The following is a 27,879-nucleotide window of genomic DNA, read 5'->3' as shown; positions in this document are numbered from 1 at the left end:
TGTCCGCTGTGATTTACAGATAGATTTTAGTTGATATTTATTTGAGTTGCACCTAAACGAAACAAAATCAATTCGATTGATTGAACTTAGGTGGCCTGCGCCCATTTGCACTGCGAATAATAACATTAATTACACCACTCATAGTACATAGTTTTACATAGAAAAAATGTATAAATGATTCTACAGAAGTATGATTATGATTAATGATTTATGATTAACGATTAATGGCTATCAATTGTTAATGGTTAATGGTTAATGATTACAAACAAACAGTCAGTCCAAGTACAGTCAAAGTTTTTGCAGATTGTAATTGTAAATAAATTAAGAAGGGCGAACGATAAATAATAAAAAAGTGTACAAAAATAAAACGTAAACGTTTCTTTCCTTTCTTCATTTTGGCTAAATTAAGTCGCTAAATTCGATATACACACACACGCACACGCACACACATGGCTAATGGCTGTACATATTGTTGAAGCATAAACGTAAACGTGTTCGTTCCAACATGGCTCAGAATACACCACTCGGCGTATGCTACACACAGCTATAATGACTCGGTAATCGGGTGGCATTCATGATTTTGGCTATTTACGGGAGCACTTTGTGCACGCTGTGCATTTGGATGAACGCCTCCAGTTGCGTGGGTATCAGACCCTTGAAGTTCAGCCTGTGGGTGGCAATGGTGCGGGCCGCCAAACACTTGAGGCTGGTGTGGGCATTCTGATGGCCGTGCAGTTGGTTGGCCAATGCAGCTACAAAACGGAGCATATGGTTAGTTGCACTGACAATAAACTATTGTACTTACTCTGCTTGCAGGCGGTGGCAGCTGTCTGTCCCGCGGCATTCACTGCGTCCAAGTGGGCGCCTGCCTCCACGAACAGCTGGAGTATGCGCGCCATCTCGCCCTGTCGGTCCTGCGAGGAATTCACTTTGGACACCAGTATGTGCAGGGGTGTGTTGCGAGCTGTATCGACGGCTACCACAGAGGCACCGCAGTGGACTAAAACCAGGGCAGTGGCATAGCAGGGGAACCTTTAAGCAGAGAGAGAGATATGGTGGCTATAATCATGGTCTTTCCATGGAGCTACCCATGTCATGGCTTACCTGCACATCTCATTCGTGTAGAACTCATCCACAGGCATCAATCCATTGACAGCGATGTGCAGCAGAGTCTGGCCGTCGTTGAGACGAGTGTCGTTCTGTATGAACTTGCGCACCAACAGGAACAATTCCTGTATGTGCTCCTCGTCAATGTCCTGGTCCTTCTTGCGGCGCGCCAGCTGAGTAACAATCTTGATTAAATACAAAGCCGTGATGCAGTTCTGGTTGTTCTGGTCCTGCAGCAGACTGGCACACGTGTTTGGCTTCGCTTGGCGTATCTTGAACTTATTGTTCTCAATCTCCTGCTGGCACTTGCTCAGCACGGGCAGCACATGATCGAGGGTGAGGCGATGATTATCGGCGCGCAGAATCTGGGCAAACAATTGGGCGAATCGCAGCAGATCACGATCCACAGAGACCTGCAAATGGATAGATTCCAGTTAAATTAAATACTTAATTGAGGCGTGTCTCCGTTCCAACTTACATTGTTTTGCATACGGAGATCGATGGCATAATTCCAAAGCACTTGGCACTGGTCGAAGCGCCCATGGTCCGCCATCACAGCACCGCGGTAGACAATGGCCTGGGGCACGTCGGGATTGTTGCGCCCCAGAATTCGCTCCCGTATGGCCAGCGACTCCATATGGATGGAGTGGTGGTTCAGCTTGATGGCGTTCAGCTCAGGCAGGTTCTCGGTCTCGAACCAACTGTCGTAGGCGGGCACTGGGGTCTTAACCTTCTTGCGGATTACGCCTCGGGGATCGCTATAACGCAACTGCATGGCACGCAGCAGATAGCTATAGGCCCGATTGATGTCGTATTTGGTCTTGTCATTGGCATAGGTCGCCCCGAGCAGTTCCAGTGCTGTGATCTGCTCCTCCAGGCTCATGAGGTCCGGTCGCTGTATGAATGCCTCGACTACATCGTCATTCAGCCGCTCGGCTGCTTGCAGGGCGGGTGTTATGCCGATTTCGTTCTTCTTCAATGTGGCTCCATGATCCAGAAGGACCAGCACCACATCCAGGTTGCTGCTCTCGGCCGCATAGTGCAGAGCAGTGGCTCCGCACAAGGCCTGATCGTTGGGACGCGAACCGTTCAATAGCAACGTTTTGACGACTAGATGGTGCCCCTTGTAGGCGGCAATCATCAATGTATTGTTGTTGAACAGATTTGTGGCATTAACATCAGCTCCGTGCTCTATCAGGAACTCAACAATGTCCAGGCGACCTGAAACGTGATGAAATAAGTTATCAATAAGGCACGGAAGGAGGCAGTGGGAAGCTTATTCGTACCTTCATAGCAGGCAGCTCGCAGGGGCGATGATTGCGCCTTGGTATTATGATTGATGGCCGCTCCCGCCTGGACCAGCATCTTCACGATCTGCAGATGTCCCATTCCGGCAGCCACCCACAGCGCTGTGGCGCCATACACCACCAGGCCATCGAAGATGACATTGCACTCCCGCTCCAGATCCACGTCGTAGTGCGAGAGCAGGGTCTTCACAAACGTTACATTGCCCGACATGGCGGCCATCGTCAACGGGGTCAGCGATTGTCCATCTGGCTGATCGAAATTCTACAGCGAAGGAAAACCAAAAAGAGACAGCATGAGAATTAGACGGGACAGCTTATGATGTGCGTGCGCAGCCGTTTCACAGTCAAGGTTGGACGAAAATAGTGCGTCGAAAAAGTGTAAAACGAAATGTAAAGCACAATTCTGTGGGGCAAAAACCGTGCGGAGCAGAACTCTTGTCACTTGGCCGGAACACGCTGTTGGCTGGCTGGTGGGGGGGCAGGGCAGGCTTTCTTTGTTCGCCTTGCGGCATGGCGACTGTAGAAAATTACAAGCCAGAGGCATACGAATGCAGGGAAAACAGCATCCAGGCTGGCCAAAGTCCAAGCACAAGACAAATGCGTATTGGCCTTGCATTTAGAGAGAATTTGGGTCAAGAAACTGATGGCTGCGCGGGACGGCACTCACCGCCGGATACGTTATGTAGCTGGTCACGGGCATGGTGTCGTTAGCTCCACGCCAGAAGCTGGGTCCTGGCCAGGCGGACTCGTACCACCGCTTCCGTGTGCTGCAACAATTTTATAGAGAATGAATCAGTCAAACCCCGTTCGATGGAGGACGAAATCTATTACCGATACAGCTCCGCGTTCATGGCCTGGAATCTAATTTTTAACTGGCAGCTGCCGAGGCATAGAATGTCCTGCCAGCCCGGACGAACACCGAAAAATTCGATAAAACTTCGCCAGTGAAACGAGCTCTCGATTCCCAACCCTAAGTTTGCATACGAGAGATATGCGCATAAGGGGAAGCCTTTTGGGGGTTGAATCGAAAAGGAGAGAGCCGGCCGCCTGCGCACGAGCCCTCGGCCCAAATAGCTGTTCGCGGAGAGAGGTCCTTGCATTCTATCCAGGGGTTTGTTTACCGCCAGCAGCTGTTTCCCTGCATTCCAGAGAGTCATCGAACATGAGAAGGAGGAAGCATTCATTCGATTTTTGAACGCGCATTTCAATCGTACTTCTGACTCCACAAAGATTAGACCCACGCTGCATTATTTATGGGATTTGATTTTGGGTTCGATAAGATTGCGGCGCAGCTGAGCCAAAAGGTGTGCAGCAAATTTGGTTAGTAAACAAATTAATAAACGCACATTTCAGGAAACTGAAAATTATTCGATCTGGCACCAGGCCAAGTTCGTGTCCAGAGAGAGAGAGTAGCGCCGCCCCCCCTTGCACCTAGCCATGAGTAATTGGTCAAAGATGGTTCCTCGAGTGCGCTGTATCCAAAAGATATTTCAATGTGACAGTGAGTGTTCAGGCCTTAAATAGAGTTTAGTGTGCGGGAATCGATCATTAACTTAGCAAATTTACACAATTAATGTTTACTTGTCTTTTTGGCAGGCAGTAAAGTTATAAACAGGTACAGTGAATGTCCATTAAGCTAGACGGCTGCCATGCCCATTTTCGTTTCTTAATAAAGTTATGTTTATAATTGTGAAATGTTTACAAGAACTTTAGAAACCAAACAGATTTCACGATTCTTTTTACTTTTTTCCTATTTATCGAGTGAGTACCGTATATTGGAAAGAGCATATGGATCGCCTCTCATTCCCGTTCTGCATCTCTCTCTCTCACTCACACTTTCCCATAAACAATGACAAACCAAGTAAATACCCAACAACCAGCAATGTATCGTATAAAATGCGCTCTATGAGGCACCAGGCAGACCATCGACTTTACATATAAACCGAATACGTATACATATAGCAACGATTTTCATTAATGACGCAGTAGTAAATACAGGCAGCGCGCAGCCCGTTTCCATGCCATAACATTGCTGCACCTGCCACACCACGGGGTACTCACTGTATTGACCAGGTACGTCTGCACCGCCTTGCTGTTGGCGGTGTTGAGAGCCTCCACGAATCTCATCATCTGGCTGCTCCGGGCGGCTAGGTAAAGAGTGTTCAGCTGCTGCAGTTTGAACTGTTCCTCATGGGGGAACTTCTCGCGTAGCTCCTCGCTGATTTCCAACAGCATGCCGTGTGCCATGTTAAAGTACTCAAAGTCAAGTGGATATCCATTGTAGACCGATGTATTCTCCTCCTGAGGCTCTTCCGGATCGACTTCCATTTAAAACCTTCACTATTGTGAATCTATTGTGAACTATTCCTTCCAACCTGAACAACACAGGCAGCAGTGTGACCGCGAACTTATCGATAAAATATACCTCGTGACCATCAGAAATATACCTTTCCAGTTTCAAAATATACCGTAAAAATACCGAGTCCTAAATCATTTTCCACGATCTTAATATTATGTTTAATTTTACCAGATAGGATTCTCAGCGCTAAAAATTAGGTTTTATCCGATTGCTGAAACAATTCTATATAATCTAATTATTCCTTCATTCTCGATTCTATATAAATAGGTTTAGACAAAAAGTACCTGCGCCATATCGTTACATTTTAAACGTTTATTCATACATTTTGTTTGTTAAAATGATTTACACCTTGAGAGATTTAATGTGTTTGACATTTTACAGGTGATTTCAGCTTGTAGTTTCTTCTCTTTCTTCATTCTTAATTGATTTGATTTTGAGTGTGTGTTTACAGAAGGGCTTGTGTGAGTGCGTGTTTTTTGTATGTGTGTGTGTACTTAGGCTTTCTAGTGATATTTTGAACATTGGGCTAGGGATCTGATTCGGTTTGCTTAATTATTTGAGTGTGTTTACGTCGACCTGCCCAATGCAAAATATTAATCGAGGCGTTTACTGGGATCATATTTTTCCATTTGTCTAGTACAGTTCTATATCGAATATTTTGGAAAACTATGCCTAAACGCACCGATTTTTACGTAATTACGTGCTCCAATGTGTCGATAATTGATTAAGTGTGTGTTAGCGTGGGCACAGCACAGAGTACATAGATTGGGGCTGAGCGCACATCCAGTTACAATAATAGTTTTAAAACGTCTCGATTAAGCACTTCTCGACAGCAAGCTCCGGCCGCGAGTGTTCTTGTACAACATTCAATTCGTAGTCTTCACGGGACCACTCGTTCACATGTGTAGATTTGCGTTGTGGTTTGTGTTTACACTAAAATTTGGACATTGTTTCTAATCTGTGTGTTTGTGGCGCCTTGAAAGGGGAAAAGCTCGCAGTGTCAATATATATTTCTCCATCCTTCGTTCTTCGTTTCCATGGGGGGGTTTCAGTGTCTTGATTCTTTAAGTGGCTGCAAATTTGATATATTTATAAGAATCCAACGTCAACAGAGGCAGCTGCTACTGAAAGATCACGTTTCGATTCCATTCTCTTTTTGTATATGTTTATGTACAAATTCAATAATATATTACAAGCATAGGCAAAAAATTCATAAAATTAATCAACAATCTATAATACACCCCCACACACCGAGAAGGTAATCTCGGCCTGGGCTAGCTCTGCTAATGTTCTACCAAAGCACTACTAACTAGCTAGCAAAGCAAAGCAAAATATGCAACAATATAAAGAGGTAAACTTAATTACTTGCACTATAACCCCTCTCTCCATGGCTCTTTAGTTGGTGGCCACTGGCGTTGGCAGTGCCATTGGCGGCGGTGTGGCCAAGGCGTTGTCCACAGCTACAGAGTTCGGGGCCGACTTGTTCAATTCAGTCTTTGACGAGCGTGTCTCGGTCTTCTTAGGTCCCTTGGCATTGCCAAAGCTGTTGTTGCGAGTGTTGTTGCGTTTGCGGTGAGAACGGCCGCCCGACTTACCGGGCGATGGCGACTTGGTGGTAGAATCCGGCACTGAGGATTGACGCTGGGACTTGTCGCCACCAGCTCCGAATTCGTTGCTGGTAGAGCGGGAGCTCATGGCTCCATTCTTCGACGATGCTCCACCGTTGACGCGAATACGACGGCGAGAGCTATTGGGCTTGATGCTCGGCTTGATGGCAGTCTTGCTTGGATCGTAGAAGCTGTCCAGAAGGTCCAACAGCTCAGTCTTCTCCTCGTCCTTCAGGGTGTCAATCGCTGCCAGAGCCAGGTCCAAGCCTTCCTTGCCCTTCTCAGTCCAAATGGCATTTAGAGAATCCAGAGTGAAGCCATTTTCGGCCAGCACAATGCGGAACTTAACGGCACGAACACGATGGTACAGTGTGGTGCGGAAGTAGTTCAAGAAGAGTGGACGGAATGAATTCTGGCGTCCCAGGTTCTCGTTCTGGGTTTCCAGCTCCTTGACGTCCGTGCTGACAAGCTGAGCAAATGGTTTCACAGCATTGAACAGGTTAATCACCGCCTCCGACGACTCTGGCTCGGATTTGCGTTCCGAGTTGGTCAACTGCAAGGCCACGTTGTAGACCATCTTGGCGCGCACATTAGCGCTCCCCTCAAAACCGTCCTGCTGCTCGTGATTTATGCCATTCTTGGAGCCCTTCTCGTTGCTGCTGACGTTCTGCTTGACATTCTCGGGTTCATTCTCCTTGTCGGAAATGTCATCCTTGGGTTTGGACAAGAGCATCGAAAGCTTGTGTAGACCACATTTCTTAATGTTAATATCGCCCATGGAGGCCTTGGCCATATTGAAAGTGTTGGCAAAAGACTTGACTGTCCGATTGAATCTATCAATCAGGCCGTACTTCTTGAGCGCCTCCAATATCATGTAGGGTATGAATTTGCGCTCCTCGTGATATAGCAAAACGATGCCATCTGTGTTGGCCTGTTTGGCGGCCAGCATCTCCAGCCATGTGAGGAAGTCCATGAGGGCAGCGACCTCCGATTTTGATTTTATAATCTGTGAAAAATATGTTCAAGTTAGGAATGGACAAAACGGAAGTGCAGTGTATGTACATATGTATGTATGTACGTGTGCATGTGTATTTGCATATTTATGTACCTTGAAGGTCTGCATGGACTTCAGCATGCGATAAAAACCGATCGAAATCACACGAATTTGATGACGCTGACGAGCGGCAGGGTTCAGATTCATATACGGCATGATATACTGCTGGAAGTTGTCCTTTGGAGTGTAGGCAGCCAGCTGGACAATCTGCGAGAATGGGGCACAGAAAAGACGGAGAGAAAAGTTTGGTTATGTCCGAAGCAGAGGGTCATCGACCCTACCGGCATTATACAAACCTCATCAATCAGACGACGTCCAGTGGTGTCTATGTCAACGCCAACCAGGATGTAGTTTCCGGCCGGCAGCTCCTCCTTCATGTCCACGCCCTCATCGGCAGCGGCAATAGTAACAAAATCTTCAGCAATTTCGGCAACCATTTTGAAAAATCTGAGATGCACCAGGAGATACGGAAAAAAATTAGCCTACTGTTTCACACAACCGAACAAATTTTTCGTCGAAAAAAAAAAATAGTAAATCGCGAACCGCTTGTGCAGAGCTTTGGCTTTGGAATGTCGCGATTGCAGCCAGCTGCAGGCACCTACACCGCGGAATGGGAATGGAAAGCTACGGTTTCTTTCCAGCCTTGTTCACTTCCAGCGCCATCTTGGTGTTTTTTCTCTGCCTTCACACGCACTTTATCACTTTACTTTAATCGCTATTTTCCGCGGCTAACCTTTTTTTTGATTCCGCTTCGCGTTTGGTTTCGAACGGTTCTTTCGCGTTTTACGAACTTTTTCCTTTTTTTTTTACAAAAGGCAAAAGCAAAATTGCTTTTTTTCCGACGAGCTCTCACAAAAAAGAAACAATCCGCACGACAAACTAAAACGTAATGAATTTTTGTATGAACTTTTCCGGCAAGTCGAAATTTGCCGAGTTTGTTCGAAATCAAGGCCTGCTCTATGACTGAATTATTGTTAAGTACAATGGCACAGATTCGGGCGAACAGTGGGGTAAGTAGAAGTGATTTAAAAACAAAACAGGCGCAACTAAGCTGAATGCGCCGGCAAAGAAGAACGCAAAGGCAAGACATAGAGTTGCCAAACCACCGCAGAGACAGCTGGAAATAAACAATTTGCACAGAAAATGGGAAATATATGTTATAATATAGTATAGTTTATTAATTATATTTACTTTTTTTTGGAACTAAAAGTTCGCCCGCTCTTTTTGGATATGCTCATCGTCTATCGACAGTCCGCGTTTTTTTTTAGAGAGCGCTGCCACTCTGTTGAAAAAAGAACGTGGCCCTGTGCAGCCCTGGCTTTTACACAAACAAAAATCAGCTGGTGCAGTGACAATTAAAAAAAATATTAAACAAAAAGCGGGGAGAATAGCGTGCTAGACCAAACATAAATCGCAGTTATGCTGCACTAAGTACATACACACACCCACACACTAAGCACTCGCATACAGTGGCAGCCGCCGTGATTCGTAATAGATAAAAGCATTTGTGGCCGATAAGAGAGAGCTGCTGCCCATTGAGGTGCCAAAGAGCAACACCACACGGCGTTCAAATATGCTGTCTTACATCAAGCGCAAGCTCTCCGAGTCCGACGGCGGTACCAGCGTCGTACCCGTGACGTCGTCGTGTGGCGGAGGCGTCAGCAGCAGCAATAGCAGCAGCAGCAACAGCAACAGCGTCGGCGGCCGCACATCAGCGGACGATTTAGTGCGCAAAACGAGTCAGATGTCGATGGATAATGAAGCGATTGCCTACGGCGAGGACGCACTGCTGCAAGAGCTTGGCTACCGCAACGCCACAGACCTGCAAGAGACCATCTACGGTGCGGAAAATTAACCTCTTCTTCTCCCTCCCCCTCCCCGTAGAATTATGTAATTTCAATTTGTCTTTTGCTGCTTACAGACTTGTTGCGCGGCATACGTGATCCGGAGAAGCCCTGCACTCTGGAGGATCTGAATGTGATCTACGAGGACGGCATCTTCGTCCTGCCCCCCACACGCTCGAATGTCTCCGTTGTAGGTTACGCACGCCCCGCATTCAGTTGCAGGTTGATTTAATCGCCGATTTGCTTGATTTTACGCTAGGTACGCATCGAGTTCAACCCAACGGTGCCGCACTGCTCCCTGGCCACGCTGATTGGGCTCTGCATACGCGTAAAGGTGGAACGTGGTCTGCCGCACAACATCAAGCTGGACATTTACATCAAGAAAGGAGCTCATCAAACGGAAGACGAAAGTGAGTTTTGTCCCTCAGCTCAGATGCAGATTTTCTCTAATTTGTATCCCTTTTCCCTTTCCCTTTCCCTTTGCACAGTCAACAAGCAAATCAATGACAAGGAGCGCATTGCGGCGGCCATGGAGAATCCCAATCTGCGCGAACTCGTCGAGAACTGCATCAAGGATGAGGAGTAGCTCGACGCGTGCGACGGACTTTGTATATAACCATTAGAGTTTCGAGTTTAGCGTTAAGTCTAGCAATAAGCTGCCTCTCGGACTGTGTGCATAGCATTAAAGCCCCAATGGATCTGTTTATCTGTCGTAAGGCCGATCGGCCCGAACCCCACACCATATCTGTTCTCTCAACTGCTTACCGATAAGCGGGGCCATTTCCATTCGAAGCTTCCCCTATCGCTCATTGTTTACGTTCTGTGTGTAGCCGGAACGATATCACCGACCGAAGAAGACCGTGTGCACACCGCTGTCATGGCGCCGCCGCTGGCTAGTGAATGAAATCAAACGGCGGAGCAAAGGCCCGCCATTGTTGGGCGTGACAGGCGTAAAGTTATCAGCTGCAGCAGCACTTAAATTTGTACGGAGGGGAGGTAGACAACAGCAGGGGGCATTCACCTGCGGCTGACACACATTTGAAACACTCTCCCCACCTCTGCCCCTGGAGCGGTTTGTGGCTGCTTCTGCTCCAATTTGCATTTGCCGGTTTTCCATTTGTTAAATTGCGCTTTCGGCTGCCATGCAGCCCCATCGCCCCACTCCTGGCACCCCAGCAATAAATATTTAGCAATATCAATTAGATGCTTGCTCCCGCTCGCAAAAGCCTTTAAACTAATTTCCAAAGACTTGGCAAAAAACAAGCCGTGCAGCAATTAAAACCATCTGCCGCTGCAAACTTTTTGCCACGACACCAGGCCCAGCCAGTGTGTCGTGGAAAGCAGGACAGGGCAGGGCAGGACAGGGCCGGGCAGGGCCTGTGTCCTTCCTGGCGCCTCAAAGAGAGTACAAGAAATGCAATAAAAATGAATACGCAGACAAAAGCATATTGCGAATATTACGCTAATTGGCGCCTGCAATCAGAGCGGACCACGACCTAGACACGTCGAGAGAATCGGTCGTACTCAGCGGTCTCCCATTGCCTTTCTTTCTGTACAGCAAATCGTGCCTTCTGGCCGCTTTTATTGTCAGAGAAAGGTCGCGTCTCCCATCACTTTAAATGTTCATTAGTCGCGAGTGGGAAGGTTGTCTTGGAGACGTTTATATGGGGGACAGGATTCAATCTTCGGGTCTCTGCAGTCTGCTGGCTACGAATGAATTATGTGGCAGAAAAATGCATAATTTATTTGCTTAATGCATATGCATTTAAGCCGGGCCAACAACTGCAGCAATTCCCCAGAGAACCAGGAACGAGGAACGAGGAACCAGGCTGCAGACCGGCAATTGTCATTTGTACAGCGGTCAAAGTGACCCATTTACCCGTACTGCAGCAGCCTCTGTGCCAACGCCAGCACCAACAACGCCGCTACCAGCTTAAGTACATAAGTAGGCAAATGCAATGAGTCGAGGGCCCAGCGCCAGCTCCAGCCACAGCCACAGAAGGTGGCTGGCTGCCGCCTGAAGACGAGGTCCAGATTGCGGCCACTGAGATTTCCTTCCGATATGCAATGCTGTTAAATTGTATGCCATTATTATGATTGCCACCATGATGTGCCTGTGCCACACAACGGCTCGAAGCTGAAGCAGAAGCAGCAGCAGCAGCACAAGAAGAGAGCTGACCGGAACGGAGTGGTATGGTGTGGTGTGGAGCCCAGTCCGGCACAGGATGCAGCAGCCACGACATGTGGAGTTGCATTCACGCATTGTACGGCTGTACGACCCCCACCCAACTGCCATGTATTTGATTATGTTCCCTGGGCCTTGTACTCTCGCACTCCCTCCACGCTGTGTCTGTCCTCCTGCCACGTTGTTTCTCCAGTTGCACTAAGCCAAAGTGCGGGCATGAACAGTTCTGAGTTGCAAATGGAACTGAAGATTTTCCAGGCCATTGCAAATGTACAGCGAAATGCACAGGCAAACTTTAGCCTTTTAGCGTTAATATTTCCATCTATAAGACAAAAAGTAGCTAAATTTGAATAATAATTTATTAGCTTCGGGTATCGGATGGGTCGAAACGAAGTCCCCATTGGATTGTTGAATTGGTTAGTCATTTTTGTGCCCTCACAGTTGGTTTGCTGTTCGTGTTGCGACAAGGCAATTGTTGTAATTGTTCTTGCCACAGGAGCCAGGGCCCTTTGAAACCGGAAGTAACACTCAATGGCGAAATGCCGTCTGGGTTGGTTGGCTGGGAAGTGTGACCGACTGCCCGACTGGCTTACACGGCGTATGCGCATTATGCAAAGTCCCTGCCAGAGGCAGCCGCACGAAGAGCTGTGGAAGAGCAGAAGCCGTCAGCACTGCGGACTTGGCCATTCAGCAGATGACAACTTACGCATCAGCAGCCACACAGAGTCAGAGGAGTCGGACCGGGGGAGGGAGGGGAACAGAGGTCCTGTGGCCAAGTGGGGTGTGGGCAATCCCCGTCTGATCCCAGGGCCTGGCTTTTGTTGTTTGCACTGCCATTAATTTCTGCTGCACTCCGGCCTGCCATTTATTTCGTACGGAAAATGTGCCCACGTTATGAGTTCTTTTCCCGCGTTCTCCGTTGCCTGCTCTGCTGGGTCCGGGCAGGAGGGGCCGGGGAGGCCGGGGGGCAGGCTCAGCGCCTGCCAAGCGGAAGTGGTCGCGTGCGTTGCATCCTGTCGGCAATTATGCAGCAGGGGCACAACAATTACAGTTACATCTGTTACCGTTCCCGTTCCCGTTCAAGCTCCAGTTCCAGCTCCCCCTTCTGCCCCTACTCCTGTGCCTTGTCCTCGTTGTAAGCCTTTTTAATTGCTTGTCTCTTTTTAATTTTCAGCTCTTTTGTTATGCCTTCTGCAGTTTCTCCCCAGTCCACCTGGTGTATGCACATCCTCGCATATCCCCCCCTTAATACATGTACAATACGACAAGTAAATACATACATACATACATACATATATAAATAGTACATGCATTCGTCTGTGAGTCCTTTTATAATCTCTGCCCTGCCTTGGCCTGCCGTCGCCTCAAGTTGACATTTTGCACCCTTTGGCCCGTCCGGGCGGACAAGAGGTCGCCGCTCTCGGGTCTGCATGGGGCCAGAGCTCAAGTGGCTTTCTTGCTGGCCCACTTGCCGCCTCCACTTGCCGGCCATTTGCTGCAGCTAACGAACTAATGTCGAATGCACATCAAGTGCCATTGGAGCTTCCGGCGGCCAGCTCATTGACCAGAAGACGCTTCCAACTGCAATTAACAAAGGTACGTCCCACGTACCTCTCCGCCTCTACGGAGACACAATTGTCCGGTGGACATGCAATCCGGAATAGGAATCGGAATCGGAATCGGAATGGGAATGACATTCGATGGCAGCTAAAACGTGTGCAATCAGAGCATAATTGTTTGGGAGTACTCGGAGCTGACTGTCCACTTGCTTGGAGCTTTAAGGAAAAAACGGAGAAGCAATCGAGACTCTCGACAATCGATTAGGTTATATTTCTAAATGAAAGCTGCATTAATAGCAGTTGGGATTCAAGATGAACTCGTTCATAAATAAACGAAGGCTGTTCCCTGCGGACAACAGGACAAATTGTTTATTATTCATTTCAGTAGGTTCCTTTGTTTATCTACTTGATTTGTTGTGGCTAAAGGCGAGAGACACAAATGAATTCGAATCGATTGAACAATCTACGCCAAAGCATTGTCTGAATTAAGTGCATTAAACAGTTGAAAAGATTGTTCAATTGCCTCCTTCTCCATCATTAATTTAGGGGAAAAAGCAATAAAAACGCAATTCAATAAATAAAATAAAATCAAGCTGATAAAACAATGCAAACAACAAATTCGACATACATTTTGCACGAGGCAGACCAAGCGCATTCAGCCTGATGGCAAAATTGTTTAATCTAAATTCATAACGTGACACGGCCAGTGGCCTACACTGGACAACACACACTCGGCACAGATTTGGCTGACATTTTGCGTGAATAAATGATCCAGGATCGGGCAGCTAGGAGCCAGCAAACGGGGCACGGGGCACGGGGAACTCCGGTTGCTCTCCGGCTGAATGTTGAATGCGGGCCACTAAGTGGCGTGGCAAATAAAATGATTTAAATATTCAAAACAGCAGCAAATGTTGTACGCATAATAAAGGAGCACCGCAGAAAGTTGAAATTCTTTTTACGGCCCGATCCGACCCGACCCGACCCGACCCGACCCGACTCTAATCCACTTTGGCCGACAATTTTTTGGCCCACCGCAGGCACAAAATAAATGAAATCATGAAATAATAAACTAAATTAGGTGCGAGCTGTTGGCCACTCCGCACGGTGCTCACTCTGCACCAAATTGTAGTATATTTTTGTTGTACATATATTTTATTCATGCCACTAAAACAATTTCGGTTGTGGGCAAAGGACAAGCGCAGCAAAGGAAATTTTCATTCCAGAAAACTGTCAAAAACATTTAATTGTTGCTGTGTTGCTGCTGCGCAGCTCTGCTGTTGCCATGTCCCATTGAAGAGTGCAATATTTGGCACACTAGCATGAGCTCGTTAGAGGTTTTCCAGCAAACATAATTTAATAATTAAATGTCAGAGCTGAAAATGACTGAAACTGTCACAAGTCGTCAGAGTCTCTGACAAGGTGGGTGGCACTGCCACAGAACTATGGTCTATGTATGTACATATTCATATGTACTCCCTGTTTAATACTTAGATACGATGACACTGGGTGGGGTTGTAGTGCTGACAAATGCAAGAGACGAAGCGTAGATACCCTGGAACACCCATTGCTACCATGCACAATCCTATTGAATTGCTTTCAAGACATAAAGCAAAGCTCTATGCTAGGGTGAACCAATCAAATATAATTCCCATAAAGCCAAGGGTATCCAGCATAGGCACAGATAATACCAGCCGCAGGGATATGTAAAATGATTGTGGCATTTGTACGGCAAACTCTCGAGGCTCGTGCACAAGTTTGAGCATGTTGTTCGGCACACACAGAAAAGTTTCATAATAATTTGCGCAACAAATTTGAAATTGTAATGCCGACTCATTAGAAAGTTTTTCATTCGAATTTGTGGTGGCTTCCTCCCTGTCTGATTTGTATGCTTATTCCTTGTTTTTCTCTCTTCTTTATTTCTGTTGTTGTTTGTATTTTCTGTATTATTATTATATTTCCACTCTCTCACTCTATAAAATTGCCTACAGTATGGAAATGGCAAGCAACGAGACCCTGGCAGTAGGCTACACATAGATATTTCCCTCTCCAGCCAGCGTCTGGCTATCTCTTTCTCTGCCGCTGTCTCTTTCTGTCCGTATGTCCGTATGTCTGACTGACTATCTATCTGTGTTTGTGCACAAGTTCTGAAACTGTGCCAGGATGCTCTACAGTAATCTGGTTTATCAGTTTGCCAAAGTTTCCACATAACGCACGGCCTGCATATGAATGGGCCGAGTGCATCTTAAACTTTCAACTGAAACCTTGAATTATTCTTACGGCCGCTCCACTGCCCCATATGCCGCATGCCGCATGCCGCATGCTCCCTGCCACATGCCACATGCGACATAGCCAACTTTTGAGGCCCACCCAAGCGTATACCTTAGCAGCTGAATTGAATTGAATTTAAAGGCGAGCTCTAATGGACTCTTAAGACGAACAACTCTGCCCCAGTTTGTGTTTGATCTATTTTCAACCTATATTTTAAAGCGTGCTAATGAGTAGATGGTGGTGCACACATATTTATAGTGGCTTGTATTAGTAGGTGTTGGCAAACGCCGGAGAACTTTTAACACAGTTGCACTAGCAGCCTCAGCCTCAGAGACTTCTTGATTTTCGACTTTCATTGGTGGCAGATAATGCAAATTGTGTTGTATGTTGCTTGCTTCTATGAATTTCGAATCTATTCAGTTAGATTTCACACCATTACTTCATTATTTACAAATTCTACACAGTCTTGTTCAAGCAATCGGAGTGCCCGATGTGACTGGCGTAGGGCATTGGCATCGTGCTCATTGCTTTCCTTTGCTCTGGGATTATTGTCAAATTATGCATATGCAACTTTTCGATACGTATTTGTCGTAGCACAAAATGTGTGTTGTTTGCTTGCCAGCAGGCTTGGCTTTGGCCTTGAAAATGGGTTTCCCATTTGCAATGTAGATTCTCACTGACAGGGCTTATGTGTGCCTAATGTGAATCCGAGTAATACGAGCATTCGGCAGGCAAACTGTTTGCTTGGCTGTCGAGTGTGCGTACTTTTGGGTTTATTTAAGCGAAATCCATGCTCAACAAATGCCGAGCGTGCGGCAATCTGCCCATTTTCTAGTTAATAAAATTCTAATTAGCTGAAATTGCATCAAAGCTGCAAGGACTCCATTGCCCAGCTGCGTGTGTGCATTCATGCGTGTTGCGTGTTGCATGTTGCATGTTGCATGTGGGATTCTATTTACAGAGCAGCTCATTAGCATTTCTCGTCCTACTCGCTGCTTGTTGATTTTCGGTGGCTGGCGGCGGGGCACTGACTCTCCACTCGCTCGCAGTGCCACGCAATGCGACTGGCTGCTGTGATCTGTGGGGATCGCGGGGAGTGATGAGTGCAGCAGGCAGCTTACCGTGGCCCACCATCATGAAAGTTCAAATAAACAAAATGTTATTGCCAAAGGAAGCGTTCCGCAATGCAGTGGCAGGCGGCACACAGATGTGAAGTGGAGCAGTTGGCACACAAAAAATTAACAACTTTTTCGCTGCGGCAGTTGGAGGGAGACAGAGCAAGGGCATAGTTTTAATATAAATTTGCATGTAAGATTAACGATGGTAGCGCAGGATTCTCGTGGGAACTTCATCTTGTGAGGCGCGCCTCCCCTTGCTTTCTCCACCTCTGTCCTCTTCCGTCTGCTCTGCCACAACATCTCGCCGTCTCGCTCATCTTAATTGTGTTCTTGAACTTGGCAGCGTCTTGTGTGTTTGGGCCGTTGTTTACGGCATAACCAACCCGCTTATTACGGCATTGAGTTGCTCAAAATGGCAGCCCCACATGCGACAACTCATGAATAATGCAATTATTGTTGCAGGTGCTGGGATGTTGCACTAGCGGCAGCAGCAGCAGCAGCAGCAGCACGAGGAAGGCAGACAGCAGCAGCTGAAGTAGCAACCAGCAGTAGCACTTGCTGCTTAATTAACTATTAATGTGTTAGTGTGTGTGTGTGTGTGTGTAAGTGTTAGTGTGTGTGTGAGCCTGGCTTTGACAAATGGCCATGTCACGGGTCCCTGGGCCAACTCCATTCGGGCTCTGGTTTGAGCTCCATGAGAAATGGCAAATTCATTTACGCGGCGCTGCATTTCCCACTCGCCACTAAACGGAAAATGCAAAATGAAGGGGTGTTCAGAAGAGAGGGAGGCAGAGAGAAAGAGAGTGAGTGTGGAACCGACGAATGGAGTTGAGGAAGTGGCCGGACTGGGGCATGTACGTGAGGCAACAGCGGCTCTAACAAGTGACGGGCGCCCCAGCACCTCCCCTGCGAGTGCAGCACCGAAAAACGAAGAGGAAATGCCTGGAAAATTGCATTTCGAGTGCAAATATTAATTTCAGATGCCGCCACAGCAACACGCAGCACAAAGGCTGAGGCTGTGGCTACACCACGAGAGGTCCCTCCGTTCGTCCGTCCGTGCACACATTTCCGCAACGTTTTCGCCCATCTCCTGCTGTTTGTGCTGTGTAATTTTGAAAACGTGGCCAACATTTGCTAAAATGCATTCCACAGTGACAAATGCATTGCATATCCTGCAGGCAGAGCGTCCACCGAGTACCGAAACACCAAACACCAAACACCGACCACCAAGCACTGAGTACCAGGTTCCTGCTCCGTCATACGGCACTTAGCGTAATGGAGCAGTTCTGATGCTGAAGCTGATGCTGATGCTGAGCCTCGGACATTCAGGGGCTGAAGTGGATGTGTGTCCATCCCTGCGGGTGTGGCACGCATCTCCAGCATAAACGAATTAAAATGAAATGCGCCACAGCACAAGTCAAAAGGAAAGGCTTGACCAAAGCAGCAGAAATGGGCGCAAGGACAACTTGAGCAACAAACGGATGCCAGCGAGATATCTGAGCCAAGATCACGCGAGGCAAGGAGCGGGGTTCGTGGAGTCTCTGCTACAAACTGCCTGTGGCTGCATTAATTTCATTCAGATATGCAATCCAATTCCACTCAGATCTGGAACTGTGTCCCGTTGAGGCCATCAACAATCCAGATTTCATTAGCTGAAACTTGTCGTTGTGGTGCATGCAACCTGCACCATCTGGCAGCATCTTGGCTGGATTCAATTAAAGTTGACTTAAACGGCTCACAGATACACACACGCACGCACACACACACACACACACACACCCACACGTGGGACTCCCCCTCTACATGGCAGAGGCAAAGTGTCGCTGGGCATGCTGCAAATTGCATGTTAGTCGCCTTGCCACAGATTTCCCTCCCCAGGACACACAGCACACAGGACACAGGACAAGGGACAAAACATTTGCACTTTGCAGCTAGCTCGGTGTTGCGCATTCGCAGTGTATGCCAGATGTTGCAACAACAGTTGAAGAAGGGCGGCGCAAAAGAAGATGCTGGCGGAGAGCTGCACGCCGCACGCTGCACGCTGCACTCGTTAGACGTTGACACAAAATGTTATTTCACTTCAATTAAATGGATGCACAGGGCTCGACCCTCTCCCTCTGAGTGCGGCAGCAGCCACGCTGCAAAGTGGGAGGGAGGCGTGGGGCGCACTATTATGAGAACTTTGTGTAAAGGGATACAGTCGCGGGTTACACACCACACACACTCGCACACTCACACTTATGTAGGTGTAACTAAGAGTGTGTCGTTTGCATGTATTGTCAGTCAATTTGGGATATTTGGGCACCGCGAAACTTTCGCAACGCTTTTGCCGCTTGTTGCTGTGTGTTTATTTTTAGGGAAAGCGAGAGAAGAGAGACAGAAGTAGCCGATGGTGGGATGGAGGGTGGATGTGGATGGTTGGATTTACCCATCAGCCTTCCGTTTGCAATTACGCAACCACGGCAAAGTCTCTCGCTGTCTGTGGCATGGTGGGAAAGTGGGAAAGTGGAGAAGTGGAAAAGGCAGCGGCTTCCCAGCATGCGCTTTCAATTTCCGCATTCCGAAAATTGTTTGCCAAAATCAAATTCAAATTACAAACCGATTTCGGCTTCTGTTCCTGGCAGCTCTTTTTCATCTCCGTCTAGTCGCGCTCTCCCTCTTTCCCTGCCCCTTTCTATGCTTCCCCTTGCCTTCCACATTGAACCTGCATCGCTTTTTCTTTGGCCCAGACATCCGGTGGCTGTGCTTGTCTCAGCTTATCCGCTGCAAGTGGCTGCAAATCTGCTTTAAATTACACATCGATAAATGCGTAGCCGAAAACTGTGCTGGAATATTTAACAATCCGCCCGATCCGGCCGCCATAAACTCAATACAAGTGGGCGTGGCAGCCGAGGCAGAGGGGCTCAATCGAATTAGCGTCGCTGACTTGTCGCTTTGTCGACTCTGATCGCATTTTGTGCCAAACACGCATGACAGACTGCAGCGACAATTTAGCCAGCCATGGGGCTGGGCTGGGGTGGGGGCTCTGGGCTCTGGGCTTTGCGCTGGCAGCGGGGCCTAATGCCTAGATTTGCGGCACCATATGTGCCAGAGATAGAATGCAATCGGCAGCTGTCTCTCCACGGGGTAAATATTAAACAGGACACGGCGAGAAAGAAGGGCAAGATCCGGTCAATCAACTCAAAGCGATATGCAGATTGTGCTCAAATAATCGTTCGGGAGGATCTAAGCTCTGGCTTGCCTTGACCTCCCTTTAATTCATGCTCTTATTCTGCTCATTATTGCATGGCAATTTTTGTTCTCAGTGTATTTTATATGGATTCTCGTTCTCCATCCGGAAGAGCTGTTGATGTTTGGCATTTTGCGCTGCACTTTTTTTGGACGTGGGCGGTGGAGGCTCTCTGTCTGGCTGTCTGTCCCCTCTGGGGTGTTTGGTTTATGGCCGGGGATTTGGTTCGGTTTGCTGTGCGGCGGGGTTGGGGCTTGACCACCGCAAAGCCTTTTGATTTTTACTGTACGTGTGTGATCCAGCGGGTGTGTGTGTGTGGGTGTGTTTGCGAGATTCCAATTGATTTGCTGTGGAAGAAATCCAATTTGCAAATCATAATGCGGAATTGCAGTCGCAGGGCTGTGGCATGGATCATTATGGGGCCATCAGATGTGTAAATGTGTGATGGAATGTTTTCAGTCGGTGACCATTAAAGCCTTTCGTTTAAGCTGGCTGGGGTTAAAAGTGGCCTTAACCTTTGCCCTTTCGTTGGCTCTTTTTTTGCGCCCAAGCAGCCTGCACAAAATGCTTGTAATTTGCTTGTTTCTCGGCACTTGAATTAGATGAGCACACAAATGCAGCTGTGCAGCTGTGCAGCTGTGAAATTGTACCCAAGCAATCGTAGGGCATGAATGGCAGAATGTCAACAAAATATTATCAATTATTTAAGCTTTCTATGAATTCAGCTTATAAGTGCTGCTGCAGAACCAATGCAAAGTCCTGAAGTTGATGGAATCGCTGCCAAATAGTGGGTGTCTTGCAGTCGGTATGTTGCACTTTTTGGCGTATGTTTTTTGAGAGGGTTCTCCTCTGTCCCATGTCCTTGCAGCTGGCGCACTTGTAAAGTCGTTTGCTTGGACTGTGCAAACAAAATGAACGAGGAGCCTGGCAAACGAGGAAGACTAGTGAATGCATTAATGGATGCTCCGCCTCCTCCGTCTCCTCCAGATGTTGCTGCTGCTCCTCCTTTCTCATCTCTCCATATACATACAGATGTGTGTTTGGCGCTCTTGACATTGCCCTGGGTGCAAGGGGGCTTTAGTGTTTATGCCGTGACATGGGGAATCCTTCAACCTGAAGGGTTCTCGCTGTCGCTGTCGTCGTCTTTGATTGCGCGCCCCGTCTTGGGCTCGTTAAGTGCCGCCTCCTTATGGCATTTCATGCTATTTTAGATGCATTTGAATAAATAAACAGCCATAAGCCAGCGGCAGCCATAAAATGCTTATGACGTGTGCAAATGTTTGTGTCTGGCCTCATTAGGAATTGAAGTTGGGAAAGCAAACGGCCGGGGAGCGGCACAATGCAACTACATTAGTCGCTTAATGCATTTTTAATTGAAAATCCTACATCATCGTCGCACCGCACCACCCGCAGCTGTTAAAATGGAAGTGAAATTGCCTTAATTGAGTGGATTTGCATTCGAAATTAGACACAAACAAATGAAACATGAGAACCGAGCCCCAAACGACGAAGCCCAAAGAATCCCCAAGGTGATTGCCACAAGGTGTTTAACAAATCGAATGCCCCTTTCGCATCCACAGAGAAAGAGAAGTAGAGAGAGTGAGAGTGAATTTTAATTGATTGCCCATCAATTATGTGCATGGCAGGTGTTTTCTGGGAAGGCAAAGGCTTAAGCATACGTGTGGCATGCGTGATATTTCACTTTGCCTTTGATTCACTTCCTGGAAATCTGCTTAAATGTTTGAGTGCCCCGAGCCCACTCCACTGCAGAACTATAATATTTGCATATGAATTGGCTTTCGCTCTCCGTGCGCTGCTGTCTCCATGTATTTCTCTCAATTTCTCTCTGTTTGACTGGCAAATGCTGAGCAAACATGGCCAGGACTCGCATCTGACAAGGAAACAAGTGGCAGGCCCACCACTCGACTCTAGCTTTGACACATTGAGTGGAAGTTATGCAAATAAATAAATGTAGATTGACTTGGCAGGCAGCATATTTACACACGAGCTGTGCGACTGTGTGTACAGAGTGGGGTGAAGGCAAACACACAAAACTAATTAATGGAAATATGCCCATCTCATTGACAAATGCCAGAGTCGGAGATACGCCTGCACATGTATCACTTTGGACTCTGTCTATGCCGCTGACTGTGACTGTGACTGTGAGTGCGGCTCTGGCTCTGCTCTGCCGGTCCGCTGAGTCGCATAATTATAATGAATCCTTTTTGACAGCTAACTTAACCCTAATTTGAGCCAACTCGCATTATCTCTGGCTGTAAACACACCTAGTCGTTGTCTTCCATTGTGCACCTCATGCAGGTGCGAGTGCTGAAACTCGGAATGTCTGCGCCTGCTAATTAAGCTCCAAAATGGAAGCAAAAACGCGACTATTCCGGCATTGTTGCTGCAACTTTTGTGCATAAACTGCAGCAGATGGCGACTGCTGCTTCTCCTCCTTCCACCACCTTAACCTCAGCCAGTGACTCTGCTGCTCTGCCTCAACTTTTGAACACCATCCTTGCACACTCTCACTGGCACTCGGCAGCTACTGCTCCGCCTCCTGATGCGGGCAAACTCTCGCTCAGCCCTGACCACATTTTAATTGGGCTAAGCACACGCCATGTGCTCCGTCCTGGCCATGTGTGACATGCTATTAGTGAAACTTTTAAATGAGTTAGTTAAGTAAAGCGGGCTACGTTATTGTGCGTTTTCGGCTCGGACATTACAAAAGCTTGTCCTCTCTCCCCCTCCACCCCTCAGTTATGTTTGCGCGAAGGTACGAGTGGTTTTTTCTATACTTACAAAGAGATGTCATGATTTTGAGCAGATGTTTGCCACGAGAAGAAGGTATACAAAATATACAAATACAAATGCTGATCATTTATATTTCTACTGGCTAAATATTCGCAGATTAGTTCGATTATGAGCGGTATATTTAATCGAGATTGCATAGTCTTTGTGCTAGTGTAAGCAAAACTTCGACTCTGCAAGTTCACCGCTTTCCTTTAGCTTAACAAAGGACTGCACTTGTCGGCAGGATGTTGCGTCTCATGAGGAAAACTGATGGAATAGTTTATCCATCTGCTGGGTAGAATCCACTGCAAACACGTTTGGCATACGTCTTTGTATTATTATGAGTATTTGTATATAATTATCTGTTCATTCATTTAATTTTAATTTAGTAGAAAAATAAAATAAGCAGCTAAAAAACCATTTTATTGGGTACAGCATTTGATTGCATCTAGTTTATTTTACGCAGAATCGTTTAAACATGTTGTTACTAATTATACTGTAACTTTGGTCTCTCTATCCACAACATGGATTAGTTGAAAAAATCAGCTTCAACCACAAAAACTGTTCGTTTGTTTGTTTGTTTTTCGTTTGTGCAAAGTGTCCGAGTACTGATGGAATCTGTTTAGTTTCTTTTCCATGCATACACACATATGTTTGTGTGTGTTATCTATGGTATGCAGAGGGAGCGATGTCATCGTTTTGTCCATTATTAGAATCGCCTTTGGCTGGCGAACGGCTAAAGGCCAAATTTAATGCAACATTTTCTATGGCTTTGCCCTGCGCTATTGTGTTTTATTGGGGCAAACATTATTCCGGTAATTATTTGGGCTAAGTGGGCGCAATCAATTTTCAATTAGTCGCATGCAATACGACTCGTAATTATACCCGGTACTCGAAGAGTAAATAGGGTATATTGTATTTGTGCGGATAACGGTTGTATGTAACGCACAGAAGGAAACGTTTCCGACCCCATAAAGTATATATATTCTTGATCAGCATCAATAGCCGAGTCGATTGAGCCATGTCTGTCTGTCCGTCCGTCCGTCCGTCCGTCCGTCCGTCCGTCCGTCCGTCCGTCCGTCTTGTTTGTCGGCTAGTTCTCAGAGACTATAAGAGCTAGAGCCACCAAATTTTGGCACCAGATTGCTGTATGCTCACACTGAAACCAGTGTATTTTAAAAATGAGCCCCGCCCCCCTCCGCCACCGCAAAAGGGCGAAAACCTCCCAAATCTACAATTTTGAAGATAACAGAAAACTAAAAACGCCATTCCGTAGGGAATGACCATATCTATCAGATCACCAAATTCGGATCCGATTGGATAATTATTATAGCCACAATGAAGATATTAATTTTCAGTGGCCAAACCCACCCGGTCCCGCAGCTTATAGCAGCACACTCTGCTTCGCGCTGTTTATGGCCTCTACCCCTGACACGTCTCTGCCACTGCCTCTGCCGCTGCCTCTGCCCTTACTCTGCAGTTCTTGGCTCTAGGGGAGGGTGGCGAGCTAAAGGAGCGTGTTGGCGTGAGCAGTGTTGTTGATGTAGATGACAGATGAAGAAAAAATGTAAAATTTGACAAATAACCGCTAAGTTGCAGATGTAGTACTGAGTGCCGGGTATAAAAGTTGTGACGCGTAAGAAGCGTCTCACACGTCCCTTCTCGTTTTGTATACATTTCTTCGCACAAAAAAGGCAGGAGGAGGCTGTCATTGGTAATTATTGCAAATTATATGGCGCTAGTATCGGCTTATGTATGGGTTTTGCTTGCAGCAATGCCAATCGAAAGTACTTGAAAGAAACAAAGGAATTCAGGATTCCAGCAGCAACAGAGGGAGAGGGAGAGGGAGAGAGAGAGATCGAGAAAATATTATTCAATTACGAGTCATGTCTCAGCGGACAATGGTAACGATGGACATAACGATGGGCCGCCTTCCCATAAATATCGCACGACTCCCTTTCAGCCATGCCGTAAATTGAAGCAATAACCATCATGTGGCCTGTGGCACTGTGGCACTGTGGGCGGCATAATAGTTGCTGTCTTTATGTGAATGTTTCAACATTGATTTCGAAATTAAACGGAAGTAAAAGCATGTACAAAACTGTGCGACAAGTAATGGAATTCCTTCTGAGGCTGCTCTTTTCACGTTACCTTCTTCTTGGTCTGTTGGACATTCCTGATCGATCTGTTTGACTTGGACGTTGGCTTACCGTCGCTGGAAAAATCAATACACAATTGAGTTCCCCCTGCGCCCCCGCACAATTAGGCAAAGAGGGGGCCCTGACGCTGGCCCTTGGGGGCTGCCACCTGGGCATGGCCTGCATTGATAAAGTGTCCCACCCAGACGGTTTCCGGCCGGAAATTTGCATAAAATTCAAATAAAATAAAACGACAAGCCTTATAATCATTAGCCAGCATCCATGTCGGCTCTCCTGGGTGCAATGTGGCTGCCGCTGGACAGTGGGCGCAAGAAGCCTGCAACAGGGAGCCGCCCCTGCCCTCTCCTCCCCGCCCATCCACCAGCGAGCTGACTTATTTATGGAGTTTCCATGTTAACGAGGCGCAGCCAGTAAATGAATTTAGCCCATGAAAAATATACACACATACATAACATACTTTACGGCTTTTTACAGTGCGTTACATAATTGTAGGTCCATCTGGAGTGAGTTCCCGTTCCCACTAGATACCGATCCAATCCTGCAGCGCCACCTTCTGCTGCTCAATGTGTTCGCCCATCTTCTGGGTCATGGCGAACTGGATGAGAATGAGCAGATAGTTGACCAGAATCGAGACCAACTGGAAGCAGAAGCAGACGAAATTAGACAGTGATTCGGGGGAGACAATCCAGGCGATTCCCACCAGAGTCAAGACCGTTCGATTGAGGCGAATGTCCAAGCCGATGGTGAATTGCTGGCGGGACTGCAGACGCCAGCTCATTAGGGAGTTAACCAGCTGCCGCATGGCGGGACTGCAGGGGTGCCAGTTGTCCAGGTGCTCGATGAGGCGCAGGCATCGCCGGGCCTCGAGGACCGTGCGCTCGCAGTAGAAGGGTCCGATGAGCAGCTTGTAGAGAGGAGCGGCCATGAAGAGGGCCACGTAGCCGAGCAGAACGCGGCTGTCTTTGTTCTGCTCCAGCTTCAGCTTCCGCTCCGCCTCGTTGTGTCCGAGACCCTCCTCCATGTTGGCCACACCCATGCCGAAGATGATGTAGAGCTCGCTGGTGCTGATGGCCAGATCGTGGGCCATCGACATCCACAGAACGACGCCGAACACCCCATTGATCTCCTGGATGAGCTGATGGAGCTCCTGGACCATGGCCACGGCCTGCCGGATGCGCTGCTCCCGGAGCTGCCGCTGCGGGAATCGCCCCTCGAGGAACCTTGGACTGAGGAGCTGCTGCAGCAGCCGGAAGCGGATGGAGAGCATCTCGACGAGACTCATGTGCACGTAGCCGGTGAAGTGGGGTCCGCCCGTCACGCAGACGTAGCAGTAGGCGGACAGCAGGAACAATGTGCGCTTTCCGCTGGCCATCTGGATCACGGCGCTTGTGATGGCCCCCAGGTAGAGCACGGTGACCGATACCAGCACCACAATGTTCTTCCTGAGCAGCTTCCGGTAGTTGAGATTGGCCCCAAAGTCCCGCGTCAGCAGCGTGTCCATCGCGGACAGGCGCACATAGATGCCCTGGTGGCGGCGGGCGGCTGCCTGCAGGGACACCACCGCCACCATAAACACCAGCGTGGACATGACCACCTCCAGGGCCGCAATGCCCAGCACCATCGTATCGGCAGCCGCCACCCGCCTGCGGATCTCCTCACTCCCCAACAGTGCGCTCAGCGAGACGAACAGCATGAGGACCGTCAGCCCTGCCACGCCCAGCGAATAGATCCTTCTCCAGCGGGTAATAGCGAACCCGGAGCCCCGTCCACTGAACCCGTTGCAGCACATTACGAACTGCAGGCCGCAGATGAAGCTGGCACAGTCGTAGAGGGTCTCTGGCTCCCGGAAAAAGTACAGCACCGCCATGGCATTGAGCGGAAGAAACCGAACTGAAGTTGGTATCCTTGGTGGTGGTTCTGTTGGTGATATTAACGCGCCTAATTGTTGCCAGCGAGAGCAATTAGGTAATTGCTTTGATTTATTCGCTTGATACATTGCGACACTCACGAAACCTTCAAATGTTTGGGAAGTTCAAGCCATTTTAACATGAACATCCACAAAATACTTATGCATAATGGAATGAATGTATTTTAGGAATAGCTTCAGGGTTCGAAGGAAGGCAAAGAGTAGCTTAATGACAGGAGGAACTTGTTTGAATACACCTAAAAGGTCCATTGTAAAAAAAAACACACATCAATATTTCTTTTTCGTTTAAGCTTCCTAAATACGAGAATGAATGGAATTAAATATAATTCATGCTTGATTTGCATCTAAACATTAAAACATTTTACAATCAAATTATTATATCAAATGATTGGAAATACATTCCATCAAATTATGAAAATTAATTAGATGCCAAATTGATTTATTCGAAGTAGTTAAATCTATTATTTCCACTCTTTGAGCAAATATATGGCCATGCATTGTTTAAGTCCAAGTGTAAATATTAGAATTTAACGAGTGTCCAATTAAATTCGCAAAAATTGCCTAAAAGTAATTATAGACTGAAAATATCTCGAAAAAGTGTCATTGAACTTTCATTTGTGGCTGCAACTTGCCATATTTTCTGCACTTTGCAATAAATGAAAATGTAGTTTACCATATTTCTGCAACTAACGACAAGGAGAGAGAGAATAAATGCAGCATAAAAGCCGGTATCCAGGGGATTTTGGCAAAGCTGCGCAAAAGTGCCTGGTGACAGACCCCAAAAGCGTTTGATCGGCTTCAGCCCAGAGTTTATGGAATGATTTACTGCTGGTGGTGGGAGGGAGGTTGTCGGCTTTAATTAATAAAACTTGATTAACGGAAATTTTATGATTGTCCAAATGGCAACGGGAGGCAATCAATCATTGCCTTCGCCCGTTCAAGCGTTCGTCGGTTCGCCCATCGCTCCTGTTAATTATTTTGCATTAAGTATTTATGAAATTCCCCAAAAAGGAACCGTCGCCAAAGGACAACGGCGAAGCGAAAAAGTGTAAAATTAATTAGGCCCTGGACGGTTGGGCGGACCGTGCGACCCGGTCGAACTGGCGGACGGGCCGTCAAATGGTTGCAAATGACAACAGAAAGAGTCCGAGGCAGAGCCAGTTAATAAATTGTTTGCTGCACATTTGTGGTTCAATGCACATGGAAATTTAAATGCAAAACGGACACATTAATTATTGGCAACTGTTGATTTTCTGGCTGATTAACCTCTGGAAGCTTAGTTGCGAAACAAACGCCATAAATAAAATCTAAGTACAAACAAATGCCACTGACTGTTGGGAATACCCTGCCACAATGTAATGGG

At 47.4% G+C, this 27,879-nt stretch overlaps 4 protein-coding genes across 6 annotated transcripts; 1 reads left to right on the top strand and 3 right to left on the bottom strand.

Annotated features, from left to right (window-relative positions):
- Window positions 1-12: 12 nt before the first annotated feature.
- LOC117889828 (protein fem-1 homolog B) lies at window positions 13-27,843 on the bottom strand. Of its 3 annotated transcripts, XM_034794310.1 has the most exons (8): window positions 27,832-27,843; window positions 25,224-25,226; window positions 4,476-4,754; window positions 2,394-2,676; window positions 1,586-2,328; window positions 1,105-1,520; window positions 806-1,032; window positions 13-752 (listed from the first exon to the last, which is right to left on the bottom strand). In XM_034794310.1, the coding sequence occupies exons 3-8, from the start codon at window positions 4,740-4,742 to the stop codon at window positions 589-591; spliced, it is 2,100 nt and encodes a 699-aa protein (XP_034650201.1). In that variant the 5' UTR covers window positions 4,743-4,754; window positions 25,224-25,226; window positions 27,832-27,843; the 3' UTR covers window positions 13-588. The 3 variants fall into 3 exon arrangements, with proteins under 3 accessions (XP_034650201.1, XP_034650199.1, XP_034650200.1); XM_034794308.1 differs by lacking the exons at window positions 4,476-4,754; window positions 25,224-25,226; window positions 27,832-27,843 and adding exons at window positions 3,082-3,181; window positions 3,246-3,349; XM_034794309.1 differs by lacking the exons at window positions 25,224-25,226; window positions 27,832-27,843 and having other exon boundaries at window positions 4,476-4,800.
- Window positions 5,259-8,329, bottom strand: LOC117889829 (maternal protein exuperantia-1). Its single transcript, XM_034794311.1, has 5 exons — window positions 8,168-8,329; window positions 7,731-7,881; window positions 7,489-7,641; window positions 6,139-7,386; window positions 5,259-5,845 (listed from the first exon to the last, which is right to left on the bottom strand). The coding sequence occupies exons 2-4, from the start codon at window positions 7,869-7,871 to the stop codon at window positions 6,169-6,171; spliced, it is 1,512 nt and encodes a 503-aa protein (XP_034650202.1). The 5' UTR covers window positions 7,872-7,881; window positions 8,168-8,329; the 3' UTR covers window positions 5,259-5,845; window positions 6,139-6,168.
- LOC117889831 (MIP18 family protein galla-1) lies at window positions 8,760-10,015 on the top strand. The gene is made up of 4 exons (XM_034794312.1): window positions 8,760-9,275; window positions 9,356-9,468; window positions 9,538-9,688; window positions 9,767-10,015. Exons 1-4 carry the CDS (start codon window positions 9,008-9,010, stop codon window positions 9,862-9,864), a joined length of 630 nt encoding a protein of 209 aa, XP_034650203.1. The 5' UTR covers window positions 8,760-9,007; the 3' UTR covers window positions 9,865-10,015.
- On the bottom strand, window positions 25,110-26,456 carry LOC117889861 (putative gustatory receptor 57a). The gene has a single exon (XM_034794362.1). It carries the CDS (start codon window positions 26,454-26,456, stop codon window positions 25,110-25,112), a length of 1,347 nt encoding a protein of 448 aa, XP_034650253.1.
- Window positions 27,844-27,879: the final 36 nt, after the last annotated feature.

This window comes from Drosophila subobscura, chromosome E (genome assembly GCF_008121235.1).
Source record: "Drosophila subobscura isolate 14011-0131.10 chromosome E, UCBerk_Dsub_1.0, whole genome shotgun sequence".
In the NCBI taxonomy this organism is placed as follows: domain Eukaryota; kingdom Metazoa; phylum Arthropoda; class Insecta; order Diptera; family Drosophilidae; genus Drosophila; species Drosophila subobscura.
This window is presented reverse-complemented; position numbering and strand designations above follow the sequence as displayed.

Excerpts from the sequence above, each read along its gene's own strand:
- LOC117889828 (XM_034794310.1), bottom strand. The coding sequence starts at position 4,742 with ATGGAAGTCGATCCGGAAGAGCCTCAGGAGGAGAATACATCGGTCTAC. Across the intron at positions 1,521-1,585 it reads ATCTCCGTATGCAAAACAAT|GTCTCTGTGGATCGTGATCT; the intron begins GTAAGTTGGAAC and ends ATCCATTTGCAG. Across the intron at positions 1,033-1,104 it reads TACACGAATGAGATGTGCAG|GTTCCCCTGCTATGCCACTG; the intron begins GTAAGCCATGAC and ends CTCTGCTTAAAG.
- LOC117889829 (XM_034794311.1), bottom strand. The coding sequence starts at position 7,871 with ATGGTTGCCGAAATTGCTGAAGATTTTGTTACTATTGCCGCTGCCGAT. Across the intron at positions 7,642-7,730 it reads GACGTCGTCTGATTGATGAG|ATTGTCCAGCTGGCTGCCTA; the intron begins GTTTGTATAATG and ends CCATTCTCGCAG. Across the intron at positions 7,387-7,488 it reads AGTCCATGCAGACCTTCAAG|ATTATAAAATCAAAATCGGA; the intron begins GTACATAAATAT and ends TATTTTTCACAG.
- LOC117889861 (XM_034794362.1), bottom strand. The coding sequence starts at position 26,456 with ATGGCGGTGCTGTACTTTTTCCGGGAGCCAGAGACCCTCTACGACTGT.
- LOC117889831 (XM_034794312.1), top strand. The coding sequence starts at position 9,008 with ATGCTGTCTTACATCAAGCGCAAGCTCTCCGAGTCCGACGGCGGTACC. Across the intron at positions 9,276-9,355 it reads CCTGCAAGAGACCATCTACG|ACTTGTTGCGCGGCATACGT; the intron begins GTGCGGAAAATT and ends TGCTGCTTACAG. Across the intron at positions 9,469-9,537 it reads CACGCTCGAATGTCTCCGTT|GTACGCATCGAGTTCAACCC; the intron begins GTAGGTTACGCA and ends ATTTTACGCTAG.